The 22,200-nt window shown below is 37.9% G+C and overlaps 10 protein-coding genes and 1 pseudogene across 11 annotated transcripts in view; 7 read left to right on the forward strand and 4 right to left on the reverse strand.

The window, feature by feature from the left end:
* LOC104775961 (pentatricopeptide repeat-containing protein At1g18485) overlaps positions 1-536 on the forward strand; it is a 5,105-nt gene extending 4,569 nt beyond the window's left edge. Inside the window, exon 2 of the mRNA XM_010499936.2 lies at positions 216-536. Within this exon, the coding sequence (XP_010498238.1) occupies positions 216-302 (87 nt within the window). The 3' untranslated portion in view covers positions 303-536. The remainder of the gene's footprint in view (positions 1-215) is intronic.
* LOC104775963 lies at positions 545-1,019 on the forward strand (annotated as a pseudogene).
* Positions 1,190-2,987, forward strand: LOC104775965 (plant cysteine oxidase 3-like). The gene is made up of 5 exons (XM_010499940.2): positions 1,190-1,493; positions 1,986-2,137; positions 2,221-2,368; positions 2,475-2,675; positions 2,771-2,987. Exons 1-5 carry the CDS (start codon positions 1,295-1,297, stop codon positions 2,896-2,898), a joined length of 828 nt encoding a protein of 275 aa, XP_010498242.1. The 5' UTR covers positions 1,190-1,294; the 3' UTR covers positions 2,899-2,987.
* LOC104775966 (2-isopropylmalate synthase 1, chloroplastic) lies at positions 3,433-7,542 on the forward strand. 2 transcript variants are annotated; one of them, XM_010499944.1, is made up of 12 exons: positions 3,436-4,234; positions 4,348-4,561; positions 4,658-4,738; positions 5,181-5,273; positions 5,394-5,480; positions 5,785-5,885; positions 6,115-6,148; positions 6,231-6,305; positions 6,565-6,648; positions 6,724-6,858; positions 6,946-7,091; positions 7,217-7,542. In XM_010499944.1, the coding sequence occupies exons 1-12, from the start codon at positions 3,543-3,545 to the stop codon at positions 7,350-7,352; spliced, it is 1,878 nt and encodes a 625-aa protein (XP_010498246.1). In that variant the 5' UTR covers positions 3,436-3,542; the 3' UTR covers positions 7,353-7,542. The 2 variants fall into 2 exon arrangements, 1 of the variants encoding a protein (XP_010498246.1); XR_002037480.1 differs by lacking the exon at positions 7,217-7,542 and having other exon boundaries at positions 3,433-4,234; positions 6,231-6,304; positions 6,563-6,648.
* LOC104775967 (tetraspanin-16-like) lies at positions 7,624-8,898 on the forward strand. The gene is made up of 3 exons (XM_010499945.2): positions 7,624-8,177; positions 8,481-8,510; positions 8,599-8,898. The coding sequence occupies exons 1-3, from the start codon at positions 7,761-7,763 to the stop codon at positions 8,896-8,898; spliced, it is 747 nt and encodes a 248-aa protein (XP_010498247.1). The 5' UTR covers positions 7,624-7,760.
* On the forward strand, positions 9,654-11,044 carry LOC104775968 (tetraspanin-11). The gene is made up of 2 exons (XM_010499946.2): positions 9,654-10,342; positions 10,596-11,044. The coding sequence occupies exons 1-2, from the start codon at positions 9,836-9,838 to the stop codon at positions 10,908-10,910; spliced, it is 822 nt and encodes a 273-aa protein (XP_010498248.1). The 5' UTR covers positions 9,654-9,835; the 3' UTR covers positions 10,911-11,044.
* On the forward strand, positions 11,432-12,127 carry LOC104775969 (probable calcium-binding protein CML15). The gene has a single exon (XM_010499947.2). The coding sequence runs from the start codon at positions 11,512-11,514 to the stop codon at positions 11,983-11,985; it is 474 nt and encodes a 157-aa protein (XP_010498249.1). The 5' UTR covers positions 11,432-11,511; the 3' UTR covers positions 11,986-12,127.
* On the reverse strand, positions 12,040-13,353 carry LOC104775970 (60S ribosomal protein L6-1-like). Its single transcript, XM_010499948.2, has 4 exons — positions 13,033-13,353; positions 12,704-12,810; positions 12,410-12,591; positions 12,040-12,322 (listed from the first exon to the last, which is right to left on the reverse strand). Exons 1-4 carry the CDS (start codon positions 13,290-13,292, stop codon positions 12,167-12,169), a joined length of 705 nt encoding a protein of 234 aa, XP_010498250.1. The 5' UTR covers positions 13,293-13,353; the 3' UTR covers positions 12,040-12,166.
* On the reverse strand, positions 14,724-16,027 carry LOC104775972 (60S ribosomal protein L6-1). Its single transcript, XM_010499950.2, has 4 exons — positions 15,717-16,027; positions 15,388-15,494; positions 15,094-15,275; positions 14,724-15,006 (listed from the first exon to the last, which is right to left on the reverse strand). Exons 1-4 carry the CDS (start codon positions 15,974-15,976, stop codon positions 14,851-14,853), a joined length of 705 nt encoding a protein of 234 aa, XP_010498252.1. The 5' UTR covers positions 15,977-16,027; the 3' UTR covers positions 14,724-14,850.
* Positions 16,298-17,939, reverse strand: LOC104778775 (kinesin-like protein KIN-8A). The gene is made up of 3 exons (XM_019243528.1): positions 17,843-17,939; positions 16,677-17,735; positions 16,298-16,568 (listed from the first exon to the last, which is right to left on the reverse strand). The coding sequence occupies exons 1-3, from the start codon at positions 17,930-17,932 to the stop codon at positions 16,536-16,538; spliced, it is 1,182 nt and encodes a 393-aa protein (XP_019099073.1). The 5' UTR covers positions 17,933-17,939; the 3' UTR covers positions 16,298-16,535.
* On the reverse strand, positions 18,473-21,688 carry LOC104775971 (kinesin-like protein KIN-8A). The gene is made up of 6 exons (XM_010499949.1): positions 20,772-21,688; positions 20,374-20,647; positions 20,224-20,274; positions 20,045-20,137; positions 18,885-19,937; positions 18,473-18,777 (listed from the first exon to the last, which is right to left on the reverse strand). The coding sequence occupies exons 1-6, from the start codon at positions 21,437-21,439 to the stop codon at positions 18,745-18,747; spliced, it is 2,172 nt and encodes a 723-aa protein (XP_010498251.1). The 5' UTR covers positions 21,440-21,688; the 3' UTR covers positions 18,473-18,744.

A 22,200-nucleotide genomic window follows, 5' to 3' on the forward strand; every position in this document is an offset into this window, starting at 1 on the left:
AGATGAAGATATGGAAGATGGGATACAGACCAGACACAAGTTCAGTACAACATGATCTAAGTGAAGAGGAGAAGATTGAACAGTTAAGGGGACACAGCGAGAAGCTTGCTATTACCTACGGGTTGATTAAAACTTCGGAGGGAACAACTCTAAGAGTTTACAAGAACCTAAGGATTTGTGTGGACTGTCACAATGCAGCGAAGTTGATCTCCAAGGTCATGGGAAGGGAAATAGTTGTGAGGGACAACAAAAGATTTCATCATTTCAAGAATGGGTTTTGTTCTTGTGGAGACTACTGGTAAATAGGACTACAATAATCAAATTGGTGAAAACAGATGCATTAGTAGCTCTTAGTAAGATCATTGTTATATGCGTTAATGTTCAGACGATACAAACATCAATGATACAGTAAAGCTTTTTGTTGTTTGTGTAATCAATATAAACCAAACTGATATAATACCAAGTGAAACTGATGAAACATTTGAAATCCCCCAAGTTTAATGCGAAACAAGTTTCAAATCTCCCATTGCTCACTATATATAAAATGTCTATGCACTTTCTATCTTCACGAAAACAAAAGGAGAAGCAAGAAGCAAGAAGCAATGAAGACTTCCGTGAGCATCATCATCGTCTTCTTTGTGACCTTGTTCGCTATCTCTGCTTCTTCCTTGAACCCTGAGGAAACTTGCATTCGAAGAAACATCGACAGGTCGCAACCTCCAAGCTTTTCACTCGAACCCAAGACGTCAAGATTCGAGTATATGGTGGACACGTTGTGCAGAGACATGGCTCGTTTTGTCATGTTCTCTGTGAGGATAACCGGAAAATTCCCATCTCACTATGTTAAGGCGATGTGTAATGTCTTTGGAAATGATGAGAAGAAAGTGAAGGAGTACGTTTTGAAGAGATGGTTGGGAGGTTCGAAGTTTGTGTCTAGTTTATCTTGTGTTTTTCATTGATATATGATGTTCTTGTGCATTGTTATTGTCTTTATAGTCTATGAAACACGATTAGCTAAGGTTTTGATCGGTAGTCTTAAAGAGATGGTAGAATCACAAAGTACAAAAAGATTATGCAAATTAAATTCAACTGAATAAGACAATTTTATGCAAAATAACTTCGGAATATAGAAAAAGGTTTTAATATTGCTACCGAATCCATTAGAGCATAAAATAAAGGTTAATGATTAGGGATTCAGACGCACCTAAGTTAACTCATATGTTAATCACTCCCCCAGGATAAGAACATTCGAACAATTTACCGACACTCAAAAGTTTGCAAGAAAAAGAGGAGAATGTTGTCGAGATTGTTCAAAGCTGGTGAAAAGGTTTTGTTGAATCTCGTTAACAAGAAAGACTTTCACATGGCGTCAAGGAGTCAGGAGAATTCTTCTCCCAGAGTGCAAGAGCTTTACGACCTCTGCAAGGAGACTTTCACTGGCAAAGCTCCTTCTCCTGCTTCCATGGCTGTCCAAAAACTATGCTCTGTCTTGGGTACCTTTTTTGTTCTCTTTCTTCTTCTGTCTGTGTTTGATTTTCTTGGATTGCGGATAGGGTTTTTGCAGTTTCTGCTGGTTTTGATTGAATTGGTGATATACATATATTGGTAGTCAATTAGAAAGATTTGGTTAAAACTGTTTTAGATTGGTTTCATTGGATTTTGAATAAACGTGGGAATAGCTCATTTGATTCGTGAATTCCACTAAATCTGGGCAATTGCAAATTCACAATTTGAAGTCGTTAGAGACTCAGAGTTGCAAAGGTTGTAACTTTTATGTATAGATGGTGAAATTTACGGTTTAGAGAAGAGATGCATCAATCTATTGTACATTGGACTATTAGGATCAGTGACTTTAGGGTTCATTGGGGGCGAAAGTTGGAAGTTTTTATATATGTTCTGTTTAGAGAAGAGATACAATCTTGTTCTGTTGAATGATTGTTTATAAGCAGAGGTGTGATTGGTTTTTTGGTCTTTTTTATGCGCAGACTCAGTTAGTCCTGCAGATGTTGGGCTTCAAGAGGAAGATCAAGAAGATGATCGAGGCTATGGTGTTTCTGGGGTTAGCCGATTTAACAGAGTAGGACGATGGGCACAACCCATAACATTCTTAGACATACATGAATGTGATACTTTTACAGTAAGTCTTTGATTGATACTGAACTCTTTTCTTGTGATCAATCAAGAAACCTAAACACAAAGTGTTTATTCGTTCTTCTTCAGATGTGTATCTTCTGCTTCCCAACATCTTCAGTGATTCCATTGCATGACCATCCAGAGATGACTGTGTTTAGCAAAATCCTCTATGGATCACTTCATGTTAAAGCTTACGATTGGGTCGAGCCTCCATGTATTATCTCACAAGACAAAGGTGTGCCCGGTTCTGTTCCATGTTAATCCTTTTTTCTGATCATCTCAGGTTTCACTTTGTGCGATTGATGATAATTAATACTTCTTGCAACTACTACTTGTAACAGCAAGGTTGGCAAAATTGGTGAGTGACAAAGTTATAACACCTCAGTCAGAGATACCAGTGTTGTACCCAAAGACTGGAGGCAATCTCCATTCCTTCACTGCGCTTACTCCATGTGCGGTGCTCGACATCCTCACGCCTCCTTACAAAGAAAGTGTAGGCAGGAGTTGCAGCTATTACATGGACTATCCGCTTTCCACTTTCGGTATGCAAACTTTTCTCTTTCAACTACTATCTTTTCCTTCAGAAGAACATTACTTTACCGGTGTTTTTTTTTTTCTCTTCGATTGATGATAATAGCATTGGAGGAAGGAATGAAGAAGGTGGAAGGAAAGGAAGACGAATACGCTTGGCTTGTACAGATCGACACACCTGATGATCTTCACATGCGTCCTGGATCATATACGGGTCCAACTATCCGGGTCTAGAATTTTTGTGGTTGGTTTTGTAGCTAAGTAGAGCACGCTTGTATCATTCCAAGATAAGTTTATCAATACAATTTTAGATTAAAGATAAACTCATTGACCGGTCCATATCTGCTTCACACGAATGCAAGCAATTTTGAAACTCTGAAAAAATACATACAAACCGGTAATGAGATATGTTAAGTTTGCATTTCAAATTTGTTTGCTAGTAACAACTTAATACTATCAACAGAACAAGAGTGTATCTCTTTGTACTTCCAAACATCTGCAAGCATATTGTCGCATGATATGTTTCAGCACAAACTTATCTATCAGTATTCAGCACACGTTGATCATAATCTTATCCATCAGCACACTTTTGGTCATAAACTTATCTATGAACACACACAGCTGTGTCAGCAGCACTCAGCAGCACATTTTGATCATTTTGGTCGTTAAAAACATTTTATAATTCCGGTTTGACTATAGCACATACATTTTAGGGAGAAAATTTCAAGTGAGACAAAAAAGAAAAAGAAAAAGAAAGACTTGTTCTCAATAAATAAATAAATAGAAGAGTGACGAGCAGAGATAGTGCTGGATCAAAGTTAGCCGCCACCGCCGCCACGTTGTTAAACCTTCATCTCTCTATCTCTCTCTGTCCTGCAATGGCGTCTTCGCTTCTGAGAAACCCTAATCTCTTATCAACAACTCCTTCTCTTCCCACCTTCTCCTCAAAGCCAACACCTTTCTCCTTCCGAGTCAAACCTTCCCGTCACTGTTCCATCTCTCTCCGAAGCCAAACCCTTCGCCTCTCATGTTCAATCTCAGATCCTTCTCCTCTCCCACCTCACATCCCTCTCCGTCGCCGTCCCGAATACATCCCCAACCGCATTTCCGATCCCAGCTACGTCCGTGTCTTCGATACCACTCTCCGGGACGGTGAGCAGTCTCCAGGCGCTACACTCACTTCCAAGGAAAAGCTCGACATCGCTCGTCAGCTAGCTAAACTCGGCGTGGACATTATCGAAGCCGGCTTCCCCGCCGCCTCAAAAGATGATTTTGAAGCGGTCAAGACTATAGCTGAGACTATTGGAAACACTGTTGATGAGAATGGCTATGTTCCGGTCATCTGTGGACTCTCTAGGTGCAATAAGAAGGATATTGAGAGGGCTTGGGATGCTGTCAAGTATGCTAAGCGGCCTAGGATCCATACTTTTATCGCTACCAGTGATATTCATTTGGAGCATAAACTGAAGAAAACCAAAGCAGAGGTCATCGAGATTGCTAGGAATATGGTTAGATTTGCGAGGAGCTTGGGTTGTGAAGACGTCGAGTTCAGTCCAGAAGATGCAGGAAGGTTCGTTGTTTATATTCTAATCTTGATTGTGAAGCTAAGATTCGATTCCTTAGCAAAGATTCCTCTTTTTCTTTTGTTGGTAATTGTAAAGATGATTTCTTTTTGTTATTTAGATCGGAGAGAGAGTACTTGTACGAGATTCTTGGTGAAGTGATTAAAGCTGGAGCAACAACACTCAACATACCTGATACTGTTGGTATTACTTTACCTATTGAGTTTGGTCAATTGATTGCTGATATCAAAGCCAATACTCCAGGGATCGAAAATGTTATCATCTCAACGCATTGTCAGAATGATCTTGGACTCTCTACGGCCAACACTTTATCTGTATGTCTATTTCTTCTTGGAACAACTTAAGCTAATTTGAACTGTTGTATATATGAAAGGCTAATGTGTCTTTGTAATAACCTTTTTCCAATTCAGGGAGCACATGCAGGTGCAAGACAGGTGGAAGTGACGATCAATGGAATCGGTGAAAGAGCTGGAAACGCTTCACTGGAAGAGGTCAGAGTTTCATTAATTTTTCAATACATGTGAACCTTTCCTGTACTGAATCTTTTTGGTGGGCGTGAAATGAGTAAGCCAAAAGATTCTTAGTGTGGAGTAGGACGCATATATTGTGAGGCAAGACAATTGCGTAATATCGAGTAGGACTTTTGCATAAGTAGTAGCAGTGAGAAATGTGGAATAGTGAGCCCTAGTAAGATTTTTCAAGCCCAAACGTATAAGTAATGTGTCTTAGTATAGCATTGGCTACAATTACCTGAAAAAGAACATGTGAAGGTAAATGTACTTATTGGGTGAAAAGATGGCTCTTTCCCATCCTTTGCTACTTGGATGTTTTGTCTCAGGGAAGGGGTTATCAATTTAAGACTTTCAGTTTATATTCTGCTTGAGCTGTAGTGGGATACTTAATCTTTACCTTATGATTGTCGTGTTAGTGTAGGTTGTGATGGCCATAAAATGCCGTGGAGATCATGTTTTAGGAGGTCTATTTACTGGACTTGATACTCGGCACATTGTTATGACAAGCAAGATGGTACCACTTCTGAACTTCACTCTTTAACATTGTAAAAACAAATACTAATTCTCTTAAGAAGGGGAAAAAGTTTGTAGATTTCGATATAAAATGTCTCATAACTGGTGGATTGATTCTCAGGTTGAAGAGTACACTGGAATGCAGACGCAGCCCCATAAGGCTATTGTAGGAGCGAATGCCTTCGCGCATGAAAGTGGTATTCATCAGGTCAGTTCATAAAAATCATCTTTATAATATGTATTTGATATTTATGTGATGAGATAACTCTTTGAGAAACATTAAAAGTTACCTCAGAATCTGTTTTTTACCGCTATGCATAGGCTGTAGCCTTTCACGTATGCTTATGGTTTGACCCCTCAACATCCATTGCCTGACCATGAATAGGATAAATTAATAATTAAAGTTCAAACTCTTCCGGCTTGCATGTTCACTCTTTCAGCCTCCAAACTCTACTGTTTCCGTCTTGATTATTGTTCCTATTGCACTTAATGAATTTTCATGCTTCTTTTAGGATGGAATGCTGAAACACAAGGGTACGTATGAAATTATTTGTCCCGAAGAAATTGGACTCGAACGATCAAATGATGCTGGCATTGTCTTGGGGAAGCTTAGGTATGTGTCTTTCTTGTTTAGTCTGTTTTGCCTATAAACTCCCATTTTTTCTTTGACTTGTTCAGACAATGCAACTAGCCTGTAATTGGTGGATATACTCTACATAATTCGCCTGAGACGTTGAACATTTTAAGACAGTATTAGGCATCAACTTTTTGGACAACATGTGTTCATAACCTGAAGTCTTAACTGTTGGTTTTTGGTTTTGCTTGGATATGATATTATGCAGTGGGCGTCATGCGCTGAAAGACCGTTTGACTGAGGTACACATTAATCTTACCAATACACATACTCGGTTTCTTCGTGTGAGACACTAATGTCCTCTTATATTTTCTATGTTTCCAGCTTGGTTATGATTTAGATGATGAACAGCTAAGTACAATTTTCTGGCGCTTCAAAACTGTGGCCGAGCAAAAAAAGGTAATTGTTCTGGTTATCTTGTTATGTATTCACACGTCTAGCACACGTTTTCAGTTTCATGTATGAGCTTCACAGCCATTTTTCAAACTTCGTAAGACCTTATGATAGTTCAGTTTCCGTGGCCAATTTGAAATGCGAATCCATTTGTAATTTGTTTAGTTAGTTATAGAGGAAGATGAAAGAGGATTGCTCTTTCTATTATTTAAGTGCTCTTGGGGGTTCATGTAATGGCTTTTGATCGTATCCCTTGCTGATCCAGAGAGTTACAGATGCGGATATAATAGCTTTAGTATCTGATGAAGTTTTCCAGCCTGAAGCCGTGTGGAAACTCCTGGACATTCAGGTGAAACTCAGATCAAGCTGTTTTCTTTTTCATTTTCTTTTAGCCTATTCTCATTTGCTTCAAAGTGGAATGCAGATAACTTGTGGAACTCTCGGGCTTTCAACAGCAACTGTAAAACTTGCTGACGCTGATGGCAAAGAGCATGTCGCCTGTTCTATGGGAACCGGGCCTGTCGATTCAGCTTACAAGGCAGTGGATCTTATCGTTAAGGTACTTTTTATACACAATTGAGGTTCTCATTCACAGATAATTCACTTATGAATCATCGGTCATTTAAAAAACTTTGTTCCTCTATAGGAACCAGCGACGCTGCTTGAGTACTCCATGAATGCAGTAACAGAAGGCATCGATGCTATCGCAACCACACGAGTTCTCATCCGCGGAAGCAACAAATACTCATCTACAAATGCAATAACCGGTGAGGAAGTTCTAAGGACCTTTAGGTAAAATCCTCTCTCTCCATATCTCATTCAAACCGGATCGATTTTTAGCCGCATGTTTTTCTTTTTTTGTTATTCTTGCTCGAGTAGTAATTATAACACGGAACGTGCTGTCTTGTGTATGGCAGTGGAACGGGATCAGAAATAGATATTGTGGTGTCAAGCGTCAAAGCTTATGTTGGAGCTTTGAACAAAATGATGGACTTCAAAGAAAACTCCTCCCCCACAAAAATCCCTTCTCAAAAAAACAGAGTCCCTGCCTGAATAAAAAACCCTTTCGGGCAAATTTCAAAAGTCAGACAAAAGTTAGGTTATTTTCAAGTACATAGTTTGGTAATAACCGGAGTTTCAGAGTTTGCTTGTTGTTTATCAAAGTTGCATGCATGTCAGAAGAGTTTGTGTACTATAATGTAACTAAAATTTCTATATTTAGAAATAATGGTTTTAGAGTCAACCAACCGTTTAAACAGTTTTAACATTTTGCAAAAAGCTGTCCACATACTAAACTAAGGTCTTAAAACTCAAAAACCACCTGATACCTCTCTGTACATGATTCTTTGTCTCTTTTTTGCAACCTCTTCGTATATCACCAGGTATTGAAACAGAAATTTCATCCACCGAGTCTTTTTAGATTTTTTGGATTTGGATTCGATAAAACAGGAAAAGAAGAAAATGTCTGAGCTACGAACTGGGTTCCTAACAATGGCGACCATAATCCTCATATGCATGGGATTAACTATGACGGGAACAGGTTTATATTATAGAAAAACAGTCTCACAATGTATCCGAGAGACGGATCGCAGTTTCATTGTCATTGGTTTGCTCTTGCTGGTGATTCCTCAGTTTGCTCTCTACGCAATCTGCTTTCGCTCCAAACGTATGTTCACAACTTACATATATGCAATGATATTCGTATGCATTTTCCTTGGTGGCTACTCTTTAAAGTGTTTCATCTACAATACAACCTTCGGAATCGCCAAGAACCCGGCCGAGGATAAGCGAACCGCCAAGCAACTGGTCGGTCAGTTGGTCCCTGCAAGTAAACTTGCAAAAGTCTCGGACTGCATCATTCATAACCATAACTGTGATATGAGCCAACTTTGATCTAGTGATTGGAGCCGTGATTGAAACTAGAGCTAGAGATTAAAGCTAAACCTTCCCTTTAACCCAAGTCTCTTTCTAGAGAATTAGGTTAATTATTGGAGGCTGAATTCTTATTGATCATAAGGGGTCTTTATATAAGACCACGTACAAGCCGACTTAGCGTAATTAGAAAAGGAAAAGCACCAAAACCTTAATCTAATGTTAAAAGGAAAAGACTCCCAAACCCGATACTAAAACCAAAACCATTAAACCAAATCATCAAAACCATAACTCGTATCAAACTGTAACTACAATGCCAGCCAAAACAGCAATGTTTGGGTAAAGTACTTATGTCATCTTATCTCATCTCATTCATTCATTCCTGTTTGATGATCAAACTCTAGTAATAATGATGAAATACATGCAGAAGTTTTGCTGCGCACAACCAAAAGGATGTGGAGAGAGGACGATGTTCGGGCAGCCAGGAGAATGGAGTTGGAAACATCAACACGTAGAGAACCATGTTCCTGAAGATTGTTCATACGAATACTGTCTGAGTTGCAGAGGTTGCCAGCTGAGCATCTTAAAAGCCATAGTTCATCAATGGAAATATCTCTCCATGTTCTCTTATCCTTCACTCTTTCTCGTTTTTGTCAGCCTCGCCATTGCCAAGTCCATTTTTGACACTTTCGATGAACCCGATGATTATCGAGGCCATTATACTTGAAAAATTCATTTTCCTTGCGTCAAACTCAAATGTACATGAAAGTTCGGGACTAGGTTTTTTCTTTGGTTTATTTCAGATATAATCACTTGTTTCTTTTTGGTTTATTGTATAGCATAAACAAAACTTATAGGATCTTCAAAATCTGGAAAACTCAAACTGATGATAAAATATTAATCGTAAAACTGGATATTAAAATATGGTTTGGAGTTTCATATATTTTTTTCTTGTCAGCTTATAAAAGCAAAAATTAAGAAGAAAATCTCCAGGGTCTAAAATCGTCAAAATATAAAATTATTTTGCAATGTTATTTTAAAATAAATTAGTATCTTAAACCTATATATAATTTTCCCAACATGCTTGGATTCAATAAGTCCCTAAAATCACATGTTTAAAATAGTCCCAAGTGAATTTTTCCAACATGCTTGGATTCAATAAGTCCCTAAAATCACATGTTTAAAATAGTCCCAAGTGAATTTTTCCAACATGCTTGGATTCAATAAGTCCCTAAAATCACATGTTTAAAATAGTCCCAAGTGAATTTTTCCAACATGCTTGGATTCAATAAGTCCCTAAAATCACATGTTTAAAATAGTCTTAAGTGACGTTGCAATAAGAAATAGTCAAAATCTAATTTAACGAGTCTCTCTAAACTAAAGGGATCTTCTTAACCCTCACACGTTTTCTAACTACTCCAGTGGTATAAACTAAAAACCAATGGCCAAAATAATCTCCACTAATCTCATTCTCCCCCACTACCCAAAAAAACCAACCGTTCCCCCTTTCCCCAATAACCACGACTCCACACACTTAAAAACACACACACACACACACAAAAACGTTACAAAAAAAACAAATCTCAAATTCTAACCGAAGAAACCTCTCTCTCTATCTATCTTTATTCAAGTTCATCCATCAGAGAAAGAAAAATATTCTAAAAATGTTTCGAGTAAGCAATTTTGTGGTGGGTCTAGCCAACACATTGGTGATGTTAGTGGGCATATCAGCCATTGGTTACTCGATTTACATGTTCGTTCATCAAGGCGTGACCGATTGCGAATCAGCCATTCGAGCACCACTTCTAACGACCGGATGCATCCTCTTCGTGGTGTCGTTGATCGGGGTGATAGGATCTTGTTTCAAGGAAAACTTCGCAATGGTCTCGTACTTGATCATACTGTTTACGGGCATTGTTGCGTTGATGGGATTCTCCATATTTCTCTTCTTTGTGACGAACAAAGGAGCCGGTCATGTTGTCTCCGGAAGAGGGTATAGAGAGTACCGGACGGTTGATTTCTCCACTTGGCTTAACGGGTTCGTTGGTGGTAAAAGATGGGTTGGAATAAGATCTTGTTTGGCTGAGGCTAGGGTGTGTGATGATTTGAGTGATGGTCCTGTTAGTCAGATCGCTGATGCCTTTTATCACAAGAACTTGTCTCCAATCCAGGTTTTTTTTGTCTATATTATAAGACTTATTAAGTAGTGTTTTAAAAAAAAAAAAAAAAATCCTTGGTATGGTTAAATTTCATCATTAAGTTTTTACATATAGTAAATAAAATAAAATTGTAAGACAAGTTTAGACGAATTTATTTCGTTGTTTTGATAAGTTTTGTATTAGTACTTCTAAGTTATACGTCTAAGTTATATGTCAATGTTAATGATTTAGTTGTGTAATTCAATTAGTGGTTGTATTTGAGTAGTCAGGTTGTTGTAAGCCGCCATCAGATTGCAACTTCGAGTTCAGAAACGCTACTATGTGGATGCCGCCGACCAAAAACGAAACGGCGGTTGGGGCGAACAACAACGGAGACTGCGGTACATGGAGCAACGAGCAAACGGAGTTGTGTTACAATTGCAACGCATGCAAAGCGGGAGTGTTAGCCAACATAAGAGCGAAGTGGAGGAATCTTCTGGTCTTCAACATTTGTCTCCTCGTTCTCCTCATCATCGTCTATTCCTGCGGTTGCTGTGCTCGTCGTAACAATCGAACGGCTAGGAAAAGCGATTGTGCTTGATATCATCTTAAATTTTAATTGCTTTTGTTTCTATGTTTTCTTTTACTTTGTTTGTTTTTGTTATTAAGGTCATTTATCTTTCTTTGCTTCTTAGGACAATGTCACGTCTGTTTCACAACAATTATCATGAATTTAGCACATTTCACTAGTCGTACCATTGGCATTTCGTATTTTTTATTATTAAACTATATTAAGTAGTCACATTTCTAATTATTATATCAAATTGGTTTTGTATATAGATAAAGTTTCACAACAATCAAATGAATATTTTAACAACAAAAAAAGTTCAATCATCATGAAGTTATCATATTTCAATAGCCGTACAGAAATAAATACGTGGTCTTATCTATTTTTATCAGCAACCATTAACAACAAACCCACAAAAACGAAAACAAAAAAAAACCTAACACATACAAAAGTTGCAGAATTTTAATACTACGTTCTCCAAAAGAAACCAAAAAAAAAAAAAAAAAACCTTCATTTGGCAAGTTCTCCTTTTCATTGATCATCATAATCAACTCTTAATGATCTCATCGATCTCTCCCGTGGACAATATTGATTAATCAGTTCTGATTTGGATTCCTAAAGAAGATTAGAAAAAATGGAGGGACAGATTAGACAACTAAAAGACATTTTCGACCGGTTCGACATGGACGCAGACGGAAGCTTGACAATTTTAGAACTCGCTGCGCTCCTCCGGTCACTCGGCCTCAAACCTTCAGGCGACCAAATCCACGTTTTGTTAGCTAGCATGGACTCAAACGGCAACGGTTTTGTCGAATTTGATGAGCTTGTTGGCACGATTCTTCCTGATCTGAACGAAGAGATCCTAATCAATTCCGAGCAATTACTCGACATTTTCAAATCGTTTGATAGAGATGGTAATGGGTTCATCAGCGCGGCCGAGCTTGCCGGAGCAATGGCCAAGGTGGGTCAACCATTGACGTATAAAGAACTAACGGAAATGATCAAAGAAGCAGATACAAATGGAGACGGTGTAATTAGTTTTGGTGAATTTGCTTCCATTATGGCAAAATCAGCTGTTGATTATTTTGGATTAAAAATTAATTCATGATCGTTCAAATCCATATGCTTATTTTTCTCGATTCATAACATCAAGTCTTCAAGCTAGATTGATCGAAAATTTGATATATAATTTAGAGAAAATAGTGTCTTTTAAGATCCAAGGACGACGATTAAAGAGGGAAAAACTCAAAGAAACAGATGTTCTTGAAATTTGAGAAACAATATGAAATCTAGAAAACAAGCTCATGTGGTTTCATTCCTTGACTCAATGAGAACCTGGCTCCAAGGTACATCTTGAGCTCTGGGACTGCTTCAATGGATTTGATCACAGCAGCATCGATGGTTTTCTGGTCTTCTTTCTTCTCTTGTGGGATCTCTTTCTTCTCCTGTTTAAACAAACAATCATCATGGATTAGGTAATGTAATCATCAAATGATTGAGGTTTGCTGCATGCGACTAAAACGTGTACATACCTCTTTCTCTCCTTCGAAGAACTCGCCTTCTCCTTTCTTCTTCTTCTTCTCAGCAACCTTTCCAAAGTACTTGTCATCGAATTTCTCAGTGCTGACTCCAGAAATGTCAACCTTTGTTGAGGTTCCAATAACATAAGCCTGGTTCACACGTCTCAATGGAACACCATTGATCTTGAACGGGCCTAAAAATGGAGCAAATCAAACAAACAACAGAAATGCATCAGCAAAGTTTCCAAATTAAACAACCACAACAAATCAAAAACCAACACTACCCAAAGAGATAAAAGAACTCACCTGTAACAAGAAGCAGACCAGAAGAAAGTTGCTTCAGGAATACAACTCTCTTTCCCTTGAACCTACCAGCAAGGATGATCAACACAGTTCCTGGAGTAATGCTTGCTCTGCAAATACACAACATATGCAAAATCAGATTAATATTGATAAATCAATAGAGCATACGATATCTTAAAGCTTGCAAATCTCTATGAATCCTACATTTCCACAAATCCTAGAAACTTAAAACGATCTCTATTATATTCCAAGCAGATCCAAAACCATTCTAATAAATTTAGCTTGAAATCAGAAAAACGAATCGAAGAAGAAGAAGAGAAATGGATGATTACTTTAGCTTGGTGGGGTTGGGCTTGCGTCTGTTAGCAAGTGGCTTCTTAACGTCTTCGGCAGGGTAAAACTTGGCAGGCTTCTCAACCGGAGCATCGACCTTAGACTTAGCATCGTGACGGGGGAAAACGCCGCCGTTTTTGGCCTTGATAGCCCATAGACCTCTCTTGTGGTACATCTGAGACCTCGAGTATTTGCCGACACCCCTGATTAGGTCAGGGTTGCGGTTAACTTTGGGAGTTCTCTGCTTCGCCGCCGGCATCTTTGCTGTTTCTGTGTGACACAAAACTCTCTCAGTGGCGTTAAAAACCCTAGTTGAGAGTCTTCAGCTCTTAAATATAAGGACGATAGCATCACAAAATAAAAACCTAATGGGCCTTTTTTGGGTTTTACAACTCTAAATGGGTTTTAATATGGGTTTCTAAGTTATGTTGGATAAAGTTATGATTATAGAAGCGTGTGGTTACGAGAGAATTGAATAAATTGTTGGTTGTTTTAAATAAGTAAGAAATTTTCTTTTACGAAATAAATATGCTATGGAATATTTTTAAGACCTTGTGCTATATAAATACCAAAACTTGAGTGAATTGTTAGAACCAAGTGAGAAAGAAGTATTACTATTGAGCCTTTGTAATCCTTTGAGTGTTCTTAATAAAATAGCTTTTCCCTTTTATATAAACTTTCACTCTTAACTCTTTCCCTTTGGTTTGTAACTAATAACTTTAAAAGAAGCACAATACAGACCACCAAACATCAGCTTAAGAACAAAAATCATAAAGTAAACATACATAACTAAATGTGATAAAATAAATAGTAAAAATAAAATTAGTAAAAAGAAAGATTAATTGTGCTATTGTCATTCCTACAGAATATTGATGTTAGCAAACAATGGAAACAATGGAGAAAGCAGACTAAAGAAATGTAATAAAAGAAACAACGTCCCGAATAAGTCTTCAAAAACTTGTTAATGCTTCATGTGTGGACGAGCAAACCCCGGCTGTACCAATAACCAAACAAACATATTAGTGAGTCTTGCTGGATAACTTCAATTTTTTAGAGCGTTTTGATTATAGCATCACCACTCTAGTTAAAAATTAAAATTACCTGAAGCAGTTTTGAAGGAGCTTCTTGATGAACAGGACCATGGCTTCTTGTTTTCCTTCTATCCAAGGCAGGACTAGTATTAGCTACGGTTATGTCCCAAAAGCTTCTCTTTTTAGCTGCTGCAACTGGAGATGCAAACCGATGGCTTGGGCTTTTTAGCTCCTTCTCCTTTGGTCTCAAGCTCCCTCTTGTGACAATCCTTCTTGTTTCTTTGCCTCTTTCTGGAGTTTTCTCGCTTTTANTTGATGAGCTTGTTGGCACGATTCTTCCTGATCTGAACGAAGAGATCCTAATCAATTCCGAGCAATTACTCGACATTTTCAAATCGTTTGATAGAGATGGTAATGGGTTCATCAGCGCGGCCGAGCTTGCCGGAGCAATGGCCAAGGTGGGTCAACCATTGACGTATAAAGAACTAACGGAAATGATCAAAGAAGCAGATACAAATGGAGACGGTGTAATTAGTTTTGGTGAATTTGCTTCCATTATGGCAAAATCTGCTGTTGATTATTTTGGATTAAAAATTAATTCATGATCGTTCAAATCCATATGCTTATTTTTCTCGATTCATAACATCAAGTCTTCAAGCTAGATTGATCGAAAATTTGATATATAATTTAGAGAAAATAGTGTCTTTTAAGATCCAAGGACGACGATTAAAGAGGGAAAAACTCAAAGAAACAGATGTTCTTGAAATTTGAGAAACAATATGAAATCTAGAAAACAAGCTCATGTGGTTTCATTCCTTGACTCAATGAGAACCTGGCTCCAAGGTACATCTTGAGCTCTGGGACTGCTTCAATGGATTTGATCACAGCAGCATCAATGGTTTTCTGGTCTTCTTTCTTCTCTTGTGGGATCTCTTTCTTCTCCTGTTTAAACAAACAATCATCATGGATTAGGTAATGTAATCATCAAATGATTGAGGTTTGCTGCATGCGACTAAAACGTGTACATACCTCTTTCTCTCCTTCGAAGAACTCGCCTTCTCCTTTCTTCTTCTTCTTCTCAGCAACCTTTCCAAAGTACTTGTCATCGAATTTCTCAGTGTTGACTCCAGAAATGTCAACCTTTGTTGAGGTTCCAATAACATAAGCCTGGTTCACACGTCTCAATGGAACACCATTGATCTTGAACGGGCCTAAAAATGGAGCAAATCAAACAAACAACAGAAATGCATCAGCAAAGTTTCCAAATTAAACAACCACAACAAATCAAAAACCAACACTACCCAAAGAGATAAAAGAACTCACCTGTAACAAGAAGCAGACCAGAAGAAAGTTGCTTCAGGAATACAACTCTCTTTCCCTTGAACCTACCAGCAAGGATGATCAACACAGTTCCTGGAGTAATGCTTGCTCTGCAAATACACAACATATGCAAAATCAGATTAATATTGATAAATCAATAGAGCATACGATATCTTAAAGCTTGCAAATCTCTATGAATCCTACATTTCCACAAATCCTAGAAACTTAAAACGATCTCTATTATATTCCAAGCAGATCCAAAACCATTCTAATAAATTTAGCTTGAAATCAGAAAAACGAATCGAAGAAGAAGAAGAGAAATGGATGATTACTTTAGCTTGGTGGGGTTGGGCTTGCGTCTGTTAGCAAGTGGCTTCTTAACGTCTTCGGCAGGGTAAAACTTGGCAGGCTTCTCAACCGGAGCATCGACCTTAGACTTAGCATCGTGACGGGGGAAAACGCCGCCGTTTTTGGCCTTGATTGCCCATAGACCTCTCTTGTGGTACATCTGAGACCTCGAGTATTTGCCGACACCCCTGATTAGGTCAGGGTTGCGGTTAACTTTGGGAGTTCTCTGCTTCGCCGCCGGCATCTTTGCTGTTTCTGTGTGACACAAAATCTCTCAGTGGCGTAGAAACCCTAGTTGAGAGTAATCAGCTGTTAAATATAAGGACGATAGCATCACCAAAATTAAAACCTAATGGGCCTTTTTGGGTTTGTAAACTCTAATGGGCTTAATAATATGGGTTTCGAAGTTAGGTTGCAAATCATTCTGTAAGAAAGAAATATATATTTTTTTCTGTAGTATTTTTTAAAAAACTTATGCTTCGGTTTAAAACATTTTCATGTATTTTTAATATATCATATGATACACTAAAAAAACAATAAAATGAATCAAAGTGGTTCATGGATATTTTTTAGTGTATAAGAAAACAAAATACAGAAGAACACCAAACATAAGCATAAGAAAAAAATTTATAAAGTATACAACATAACTTAAATGTGATAAAATAAATAGTAAAAAGAAAGATTAATTGTGCTATTGTCATTCCTACAGAATATAGATGTTAGCAAACAATGGAAACAATGGAGAAAACAGACTAAAGAAATGTAATAAAAGAAACAACGTCCCGAATAAGTCTTCAAACTTGTTAATGCTTCATGTGTGGACGAGCAAACCCCGGCTGCATCAATAACCAAACAAACATATTAGTGTATGTACACAGAGTCTTGCTGGATAACTTCAATGTTTTAGAGCGTTTTGATTATAGCATCACTCTAGTTAAAATTACCTGAAGCAGTTTTGAAGGAGCTTCTTGATGAACAGGACCATGGCTTCTTGTTTTCCTTCTATCCAACGCAGGACTTGTATTAGCTACGGTTATGTCCCAAAAGCTTCTCTTTTTAGCTGCTGCAACTGGAGATGCAAACCGATGGCTTGGGCTTTTTAGCTCCTTCTCCTTCTCCTTTGGTCTCAAGCTCCCTCTTGTGACAATCCTTCTTGTTTCTTTGCCTCTTTCTGGAGTTTTCTCGCTCTTTCTACTACAAATATCTTTCATTAATTCGTCTTTTTGCTTCTTCATCTGCAACCCATGTTCCCTCTTCATTCTCTCCATCTCCATCTTCAATGCCTTAACAGTTAGCTGAAGTTCCTTGACAGCTTCTTCTGCTTTTGTCCTTTTGGATGATTCTGGTGTGAAACATGTCCCTGATAACAACGAGTGCCTTGGTTTCTTCTTCTGCTGAGCTGTTCGCGCAGATGGTGGAGTCATTAGAGATGAGATTGATGGAGGTGTCAGAGAAACGTTGTTGTTGTTATTAGCAGCGGCCAAGTTCTCTGCTTGAAGAGTCAAAAGCTTTTGCTGCTGCTTCGCAAGCTGGACACGTAATTCACGGTTCTCTTTTTGAAGCTCTAACAATAGCTTGGCCTGATCAGGCCCTTCTTCTTCACCCACTTGAACCATTTCTTCATTTACTTCACATTCCTTTAGACGAATTTCCTTGGCTCGATCAGCCCAATGGAGAGTATTCTGTGTTTCACCAAAAGATTGACTGCTTGGGCTTATATTAGCAATCATCACCGTGTTACACGAGCCGCCTAGTGAGTCTTTGAGTAGTTGTGTGAGCTTTGAGTTTCGGTAAGGAATATGTTTCTTGCCTTCCACAAGCGCATTAATGCAACTACTTAATGCAAGAAGTGATTTGTTTATGTTTGCTCCTTCCAGTGATCTAAGCGTCCTTTGATCAGTTGCTAGCGCTCTTTCAGAACCCGCAAGATCAATGAGGGATAGCTTCCCTACCCGGCTGATAATATTCATGGAAGCATCTCTAGTCTTATACTCCACTATGACCTAACGAACAGCAACAAAAGATCAACTTAAGACATTACAGGCCTCAAAATTGATGATACATTATTGATTTGACGCGATATATAACTGAGAAAGATGCAAATTCTAACTTGAAGGATGGCATGTGAGCGAGAAGATGTTTCATTGCAACGAGTTGGCTCAGTAGTTCTGTTTTGATTTCCCCTTTGGAGCAAAGCCATAACCTGCAATAAGCCATAACAAACAAATTTCATAAATTAGATTTTGTTTGTCATGATCACTCAAAATGAAAAAAAAAATGTATAGTNGTTCTCTGCTTCGCCGCCGGCATCTTTGCTGTTTCTGTGTGACACAAAACTCTCTCAGTGGCGTTAAAAACCCTAGTTGAGAGTCTTCAGCTCTTAAATATAAGGACGATAGCATCACAAAATAAAAACCTAATGGGCCTTTTTTGGGTTTTACAACTCTAAATGGGTTTTAATATGGGTTTCTAAGTTATGTTGGATAAAGTTATGATTATAGAAGCGTGTGGTTACGAGAGAATTGAATAAATTGTTGGTTGTTTTAAATAAGTAAGAAATTTTCTTTTACGAAATAAATATGCTATGGAATATTTTTAAGACCTTGTGCTATATAAATACCAAAACTTGAGTGAATTGTTAGAACCAAGTGAGAAAGAAGTATTACTATTGAGCCTTTGTAATCCTTTGAGTGTTCTTAATAAAATAGCTTTTCCCTTTTATATAAACTTTCACTCTTAACTCTTTCCCTTTGGTTTGTAACTAATAACTTTAAAAGAAGCACAATACAGACCACCAAACATCAGCTTAAGAACAAAAATCATAAAGTAAACATACATAACTAAATGTGATAAAATAAATAGTAAAAATAAAATTAGTAAAAAGAAAGATTAATTGTGCTATTGTCATTCCTACAGAATATTGATGTTAGCAAACAATGGAAACAATGGAGAAAGCAGACTAAAGAAATGTAATAAAAGAAACAACGTCCCGAATAAGTCTTCAAAAACTTGTTAATGCTTCATGTGTGGACGAGCAAACCCCGGCTGTACCAATAACCAAACAAACATATTAGTGAGTCTTGCTGGATAACTTCAATTTTTTAGAGCGTTTTGATTATAGCATCACCACTCTAGTTAAAAATTAAAATTACCTGAAGCAGTTTTGAAGGAGCTTCTTGATGAACAGGACCATGGCTTCTTGTTTTCCTTCTATCCAAGGCAGGACTAGTATTAGCTACGGTTATGTCCCAAAAGCTTCTCTTTTTAGCTGCTGCAACTGGAGATGCAAACCGATGGCTTGGGCTTTTTAGCTCCTTCTCCTTTGGTCTCAAGCTCCCTCTTGTGACAATCCTTCTTGTTTCTTTGCCTCTTTCTGGAGTTTTCTCGCTTTTACTACTACAAAGATCTTTCATTAATTCGTCTTTTTGCTTCTTCATCTGCAACCCATGTTCCCTCTTCATTCTCTCCATCTCCATCTTCAATGCCTTAACAGTCAGCTGAAGTTCCTTCACAGCTTCTTCTGCTTTTGTCCTTTTGGATGATTCTGGCGTAAAACATGTCCCTGATAACAACGAGTGCCTTGGTTTCTTCTTCTGCTGAGCTGTTAGCCCAGATGGTGGAGTCATTAGAGATGAGATTGATGGAGGTGTCAGAGAAACGTTGTTGTTGTTATTAGCAGCGGCCAAGTTCTCTGCTTGAAGAGTCAAAAGCTTTTGCTGCTGCTTCGCAAGCTGGACACGCAATTCACGGTTCTCTTTTTGAAGCTCTAACAATAGCTTGGCCTGATCAGGCCCTTCTTCTTCACCCACTTGAACCATTTCTTCATTTACTTCACATTCCTTTAGACGAATTTCCTTGGCTCGATCAGCCCAATGGAGAGTATTCTGTGTTTCACCAAAAGATCGACTGCTTGGGCTTATATTAGCAATCATCACCGTGTTACACGAGCCGCCTAGTGAGTCTTTGAGTAGTTGTGTGAGCTTTGAGTTTCGGTAAGGAATATGTTTCTTGCCTTCCACAAGCGCATTAATGCAACTACTTAATGCAAGAAGTGATTTGTTTATGTTTGCTCCTTCCAGTGATCTAAGCGTCCTTTGATCAGTTGCTAGCGCTCTTTCAGAACCCGCAAGATCAATGAGGGATAGCTTCCCTACCCGGCTGATAATATTCATGGAAGCATCTCTAGTCTTATACTCCACTATGACCTAACGAACAGCAACAAAAGATCAACTTAAGACATTCCAGGCCTCAAAATTGATGATACACTATTGATTTGACGTGATATATAACTGAGAAAGATGCGAATTCTAACCTGAAGGATGGCGTGTGAGCGGGAAGATGTTTCATTGCAACGAGTTGGCTCAGTAGTTCTGTTTTGATTTCCCCTTTGGAGCAAAGCCATAACCTGCAATAAGCCATAACAAACGAATATCATAGATTAGCTTTTGTTGTTCATGATCATTCAAAATGGAAAATGTATAGATTAGAAACCTCATCTGTTGAATAAGCTCTATATTGTGTGAGACCAGCAGCCACAATTCCCTGATTTCGATCACATTCAGAGAGAAGCAAATGAGTGAGACCAATGTGTTCTCATCTAAATCTATAAGAGACAGAAAGAAATCTCAGTTTTATGTTTACCTGCTTATCTTCGCGGAGAATGAGAGGTCTACCAGGTGAAAGCAAATCTCTTACAGTTTCATTATAAACCTCAAGATAGGAAAGATGAACAACATGGTTCCCATCTAAGCTTCTCTGTCTAACTTTAGCAAACAAATCTTTGATAGCTAAAACCATTACACCGGGATTATCCATTGTCCCTAGCATCGTATAAGTCTTGCCAGCTCCCGTAGCACCGTAGCAGAAAACAGAACCATTTCTTCCTTCAAGAACTGCTCCAACAAGGTCTCCTGTTCTGAATAAATCAAAGGGGAAAATAGACAATCAAAGAACTTGCAGCATTTTGATGCTCAATTTGATTGCTAATGAAAGGATGATACACCATTGAAGACAATACAGAGATGATTGAATACACTTACGTGGTGGAATAAACTTCATGCTGTGTAGTGGTTTCAGGAAATGAAGAATCAAAGGTGAAATGACGAACACGGAGCCTCTTAAGCCTAAGGTAATCATTCTCATTCGTAAACTCCGTAAGATAAACATCTCTCTTGTTCAAAATCTTGACACAACATCGTGACCCATTCTCTTTTTCCTTTTTCCCCATTGGTCTAAGCCTAACAAACACCAAAATCCGACTCACAGAAGCATCAAGACTCTCAATTTTGTCAGCTTCCGTAACGTTTCTAGCTCCATTACCCATAGACAGCTTCCTAATCACAGCACTAGGCTTAACAGGAACCGAGTTAACCCCAAAAATCCGATCTGCTTCGGCTACATTGTTCTCTTTGGTATCTTCTTCAACAAAATTAGAATCTTTACCGTCTTGGCGATGAAAGTCGTCTCCTTTCTTGCAAGAATCAAGCAGCTGAGCCTTGAATCTGAGATCTTCAGGTTTGGGAGAATGGTTATGATTAGGGTTCCGGAGAGAAAAAGAAGCTCTCTTTTGCTGCTCGTACAAGAGAGTCAAAGCTCTCATCTTCTCCTTCAAACCTTGATGTGGGTTCCTCAACGGAAGATTCAGATTTGTGTTTTCTTGCTCATTTCGCTCCTCTTTCATCACCTTAGATCGAGTCGATACCGGCATTTTTTTTTTTTTTTGTTTCCTCTCCAGAAGTCTAAGAATTTCTCACCCTCCAAAGCCCAAAAAAGGAGAGCAAAGAAGAGATCTGGTGTGTGATCTTTTGGAGTTTAAAGTTTATGAACTGATCAAACGTCGTTGATTGGAGTGAAGAAATTGTGTGTGCGTTGGTCAAAATGAAAGCTTTGAGAGAGAGAGAGTGTGTGTGTAGGTGTAGATTAGATTTTGATTAACATACCAAAAAAAAGTTTTGGATTAAGGGGAAACGCAAATTAAGAAAAAATTGAAGGAGTTTTTTTGAAAATTTATTTGTAACGGTCATAAATTTGCTTTGCTTTGTCCATTGCCCAGTGTTTGAGCTTTTATGAGTGGTCCACTTTAATATTCCTTTTTTTACATAAATAAAAAAAAAAAACTTTATAAAGATCATCAAAAGTGACATTATTGCATTTTTGTTTTTTCATTATGTTTTATTGAGTGTTTTTTTTTTCGGTTTTGATATTGAGAATCGAGTTAGATTCCACATTTACCATTTAGCATTTTGGTTTGTTACTAAAGCTTTGGTTTACTTCTGTTTTTTTTTTTATTTTTTAAAAAATCGTTTTTATCTTATTAAAAACCCAAAAAAAATAATAATGGTAGAATATTTGTTTAATTTTACTTGAGGATACTTTTCAAATATAAACTTTTTATGAACCTGACTATTTTTGGTGGTGAAATTGAGATATTTATTAATTAAATATTAATGTTACAAAAAAAATAAAAAT

This window comes from Camelina sativa, chromosome 3 (genome assembly GCF_000633955.1).
Source record: "Camelina sativa cultivar DH55 chromosome 3, Cs, whole genome shotgun sequence".
Taxonomy (NCBI): Eukaryota; Viridiplantae; Streptophyta; class Magnoliopsida; order Brassicales; family Brassicaceae; genus Camelina; species Camelina sativa.

What these genes read in the sequence shown, in the direction of transcription:
- LOC104775965 (XM_010499940.2), top strand. Translation starts at nt 1,295, where the DNA reads ATGTTGTCGAGATTGTTCAAAGCTGGTGAAAAGGTTTTGTTGAATCTC. An exon ending in AAAACTATGCTCTGTCTTGG is followed by an intron (nt 1,494 to 1,985) that starts GTACCTTTTTTG and finishes TTTTATGCGCAG; the next exon opens with ACTCAGTTAGTCCTGCAGAT. An exon ending in TATTATCTCACAAGACAAAG is followed by an intron (nt 2,369 to 2,474) that starts GTGTGCCCGGTT and finishes TACTTGTAACAG; the next exon opens with CAAGGTTGGCAAAATTGGTG.
- LOC104775966 (XM_010499944.1), top strand. Translation starts at nt 3,543, where the DNA reads ATGGCGTCTTCGCTTCTGAGAAACCCTAATCTCTTATCAACAACTCCT. An exon ending in AGTCCAGAAGATGCAGGAAG is followed by an intron (nt 4,235 to 4,347) that starts GTTCGTTGTTTA and finishes TTTGTTATTTAG; the next exon opens with ATCGGAGAGAGAGTACTTGT. An exon ending in CTGTGGCCGAGCAAAAAAAG is followed by an intron (nt 6,306 to 6,564) that starts GTAATTGTTCTG and finishes TTGCTGATCCAG; the next exon opens with AGAGTTACAGATGCGGATAT.
- LOC104775967 (XM_010499945.2), top strand. Translation starts at nt 7,761, where the DNA reads ATGTCTGAGCTACGAACTGGGTTCCTAACAATGGCGACCATAATCCTC. An exon ending in TTCATAACCATAACTGTGAT is followed by an intron (nt 8,178 to 8,480) that starts ATGAGCCAACTT and finishes TCAAACTGTAAC; the next exon opens with TACAATGCCAGCCAAAACAG. An exon ending in GCCAAAACAGCAATGTTTGG is followed by an intron (nt 8,511 to 8,598) that starts GTAAAGTACTTA and finishes AAATACATGCAG; the next exon opens with AAGTTTTGCTGCGCACAACC.
- LOC104775968 (XM_010499946.2), top strand. Translation starts at nt 9,836, where the DNA reads ATGTTTCGAGTAAGCAATTTTGTGGTGGGTCTAGCCAACACATTGGTG. An exon ending in AGAACTTGTCTCCAATCCAG is followed by an intron (nt 10,343 to 10,595) that starts GTTTTTTTTGTC and finishes GTATTTGAGTAG; the next exon opens with TCAGGTTGTTGTAAGCCGCC.
- LOC104775969 (XM_010499947.2), top strand. Translation starts at nt 11,512, where the DNA reads ATGGAGGGACAGATTAGACAACTAAAAGACATTTTCGACCGGTTCGAC.
- LOC104775970 (XM_010499948.2), bottom strand. Translation starts at nt 13,292, where the DNA reads ATGCCGGCGGCGAAGCAGAGAACTCCCAAAGTTAACCGCAACCCTGAC. An exon ending in TGGTCTGCTTCTTGTTACAG is followed by an intron (nt 12,592 to 12,703) that starts GTGAGTTCTTTT and finishes CTCCATTTTTAG; the next exon opens with GCCCGTTCAAGATCAATGGT. An exon ending in TCTTCGAAGGAGAGAAAGAG is followed by an intron (nt 12,323 to 12,409) that starts GTATGTACACGT and finishes TTGTTTAAACAG; the next exon opens with GAGAAGAAAGAGATCCCACA.
- LOC104775972 (XM_010499950.2), bottom strand. Translation starts at nt 15,976, where the DNA reads ATGCCGGCGGCGAAGCAGAGAACTCCCAAAGTTAACCGCAACCCTGAC. An exon ending in TGGTCTGCTTCTTGTTACAG is followed by an intron (nt 15,276 to 15,387) that starts GTGAGTTCTTTT and finishes CTCCATTTTTAG; the next exon opens with GCCCGTTCAAGATCAATGGT. An exon ending in TCTTCGAAGGAGAGAAAGAG is followed by an intron (nt 15,007 to 15,093) that starts GTATGTACACGT and finishes TTGTTTAAACAG; the next exon opens with GAGAAGAAAGAGATCCCACA.
- LOC104778775 (XM_019243528.1), bottom strand. Translation starts at nt 17,932, where the DNA reads ATGGCTTTGCTCCAAAGGGGAAATCAAAACAGAACTACTGAGCCAACT. An exon ending in GCTCACATGCCATCCTTCAA is followed by an intron (nt 17,736 to 17,842) that starts GTTAGAATTTGC and finishes GCTGTTCGTTAG; the next exon opens with GTCATAGTGGAGTATAAGAC. An exon ending in CTCCTTCAAAACTGCTTCAG is followed by an intron (nt 16,569 to 16,676) that starts GTAATTTTAACT and finishes TTATTGATGCAG; the next exon opens with CCGGGGTTTGCTCGTCCACA.
- LOC104775971 (XM_010499949.1), bottom strand. Translation starts at nt 21,439, where the DNA reads ATGCCGGTATCGACTCGATCTAAGGTGATGAAAGAGGAGCGAAATGAG. An exon ending in TTCTCCGCGAAGATAAGCAG is followed by an intron (nt 20,275 to 20,373) that starts GTAAACATAAAA and finishes GATCGAAATCAG; the next exon opens with GGAATTGTGGCTGCTGGTCT. An exon ending in GCTCACACGCCATCCTTCAG is followed by an intron (nt 19,938 to 20,044) that starts GTTAGAATTCGC and finishes GCTGTTCGTTAG; the next exon opens with GTCATAGTGGAGTATAAGAC.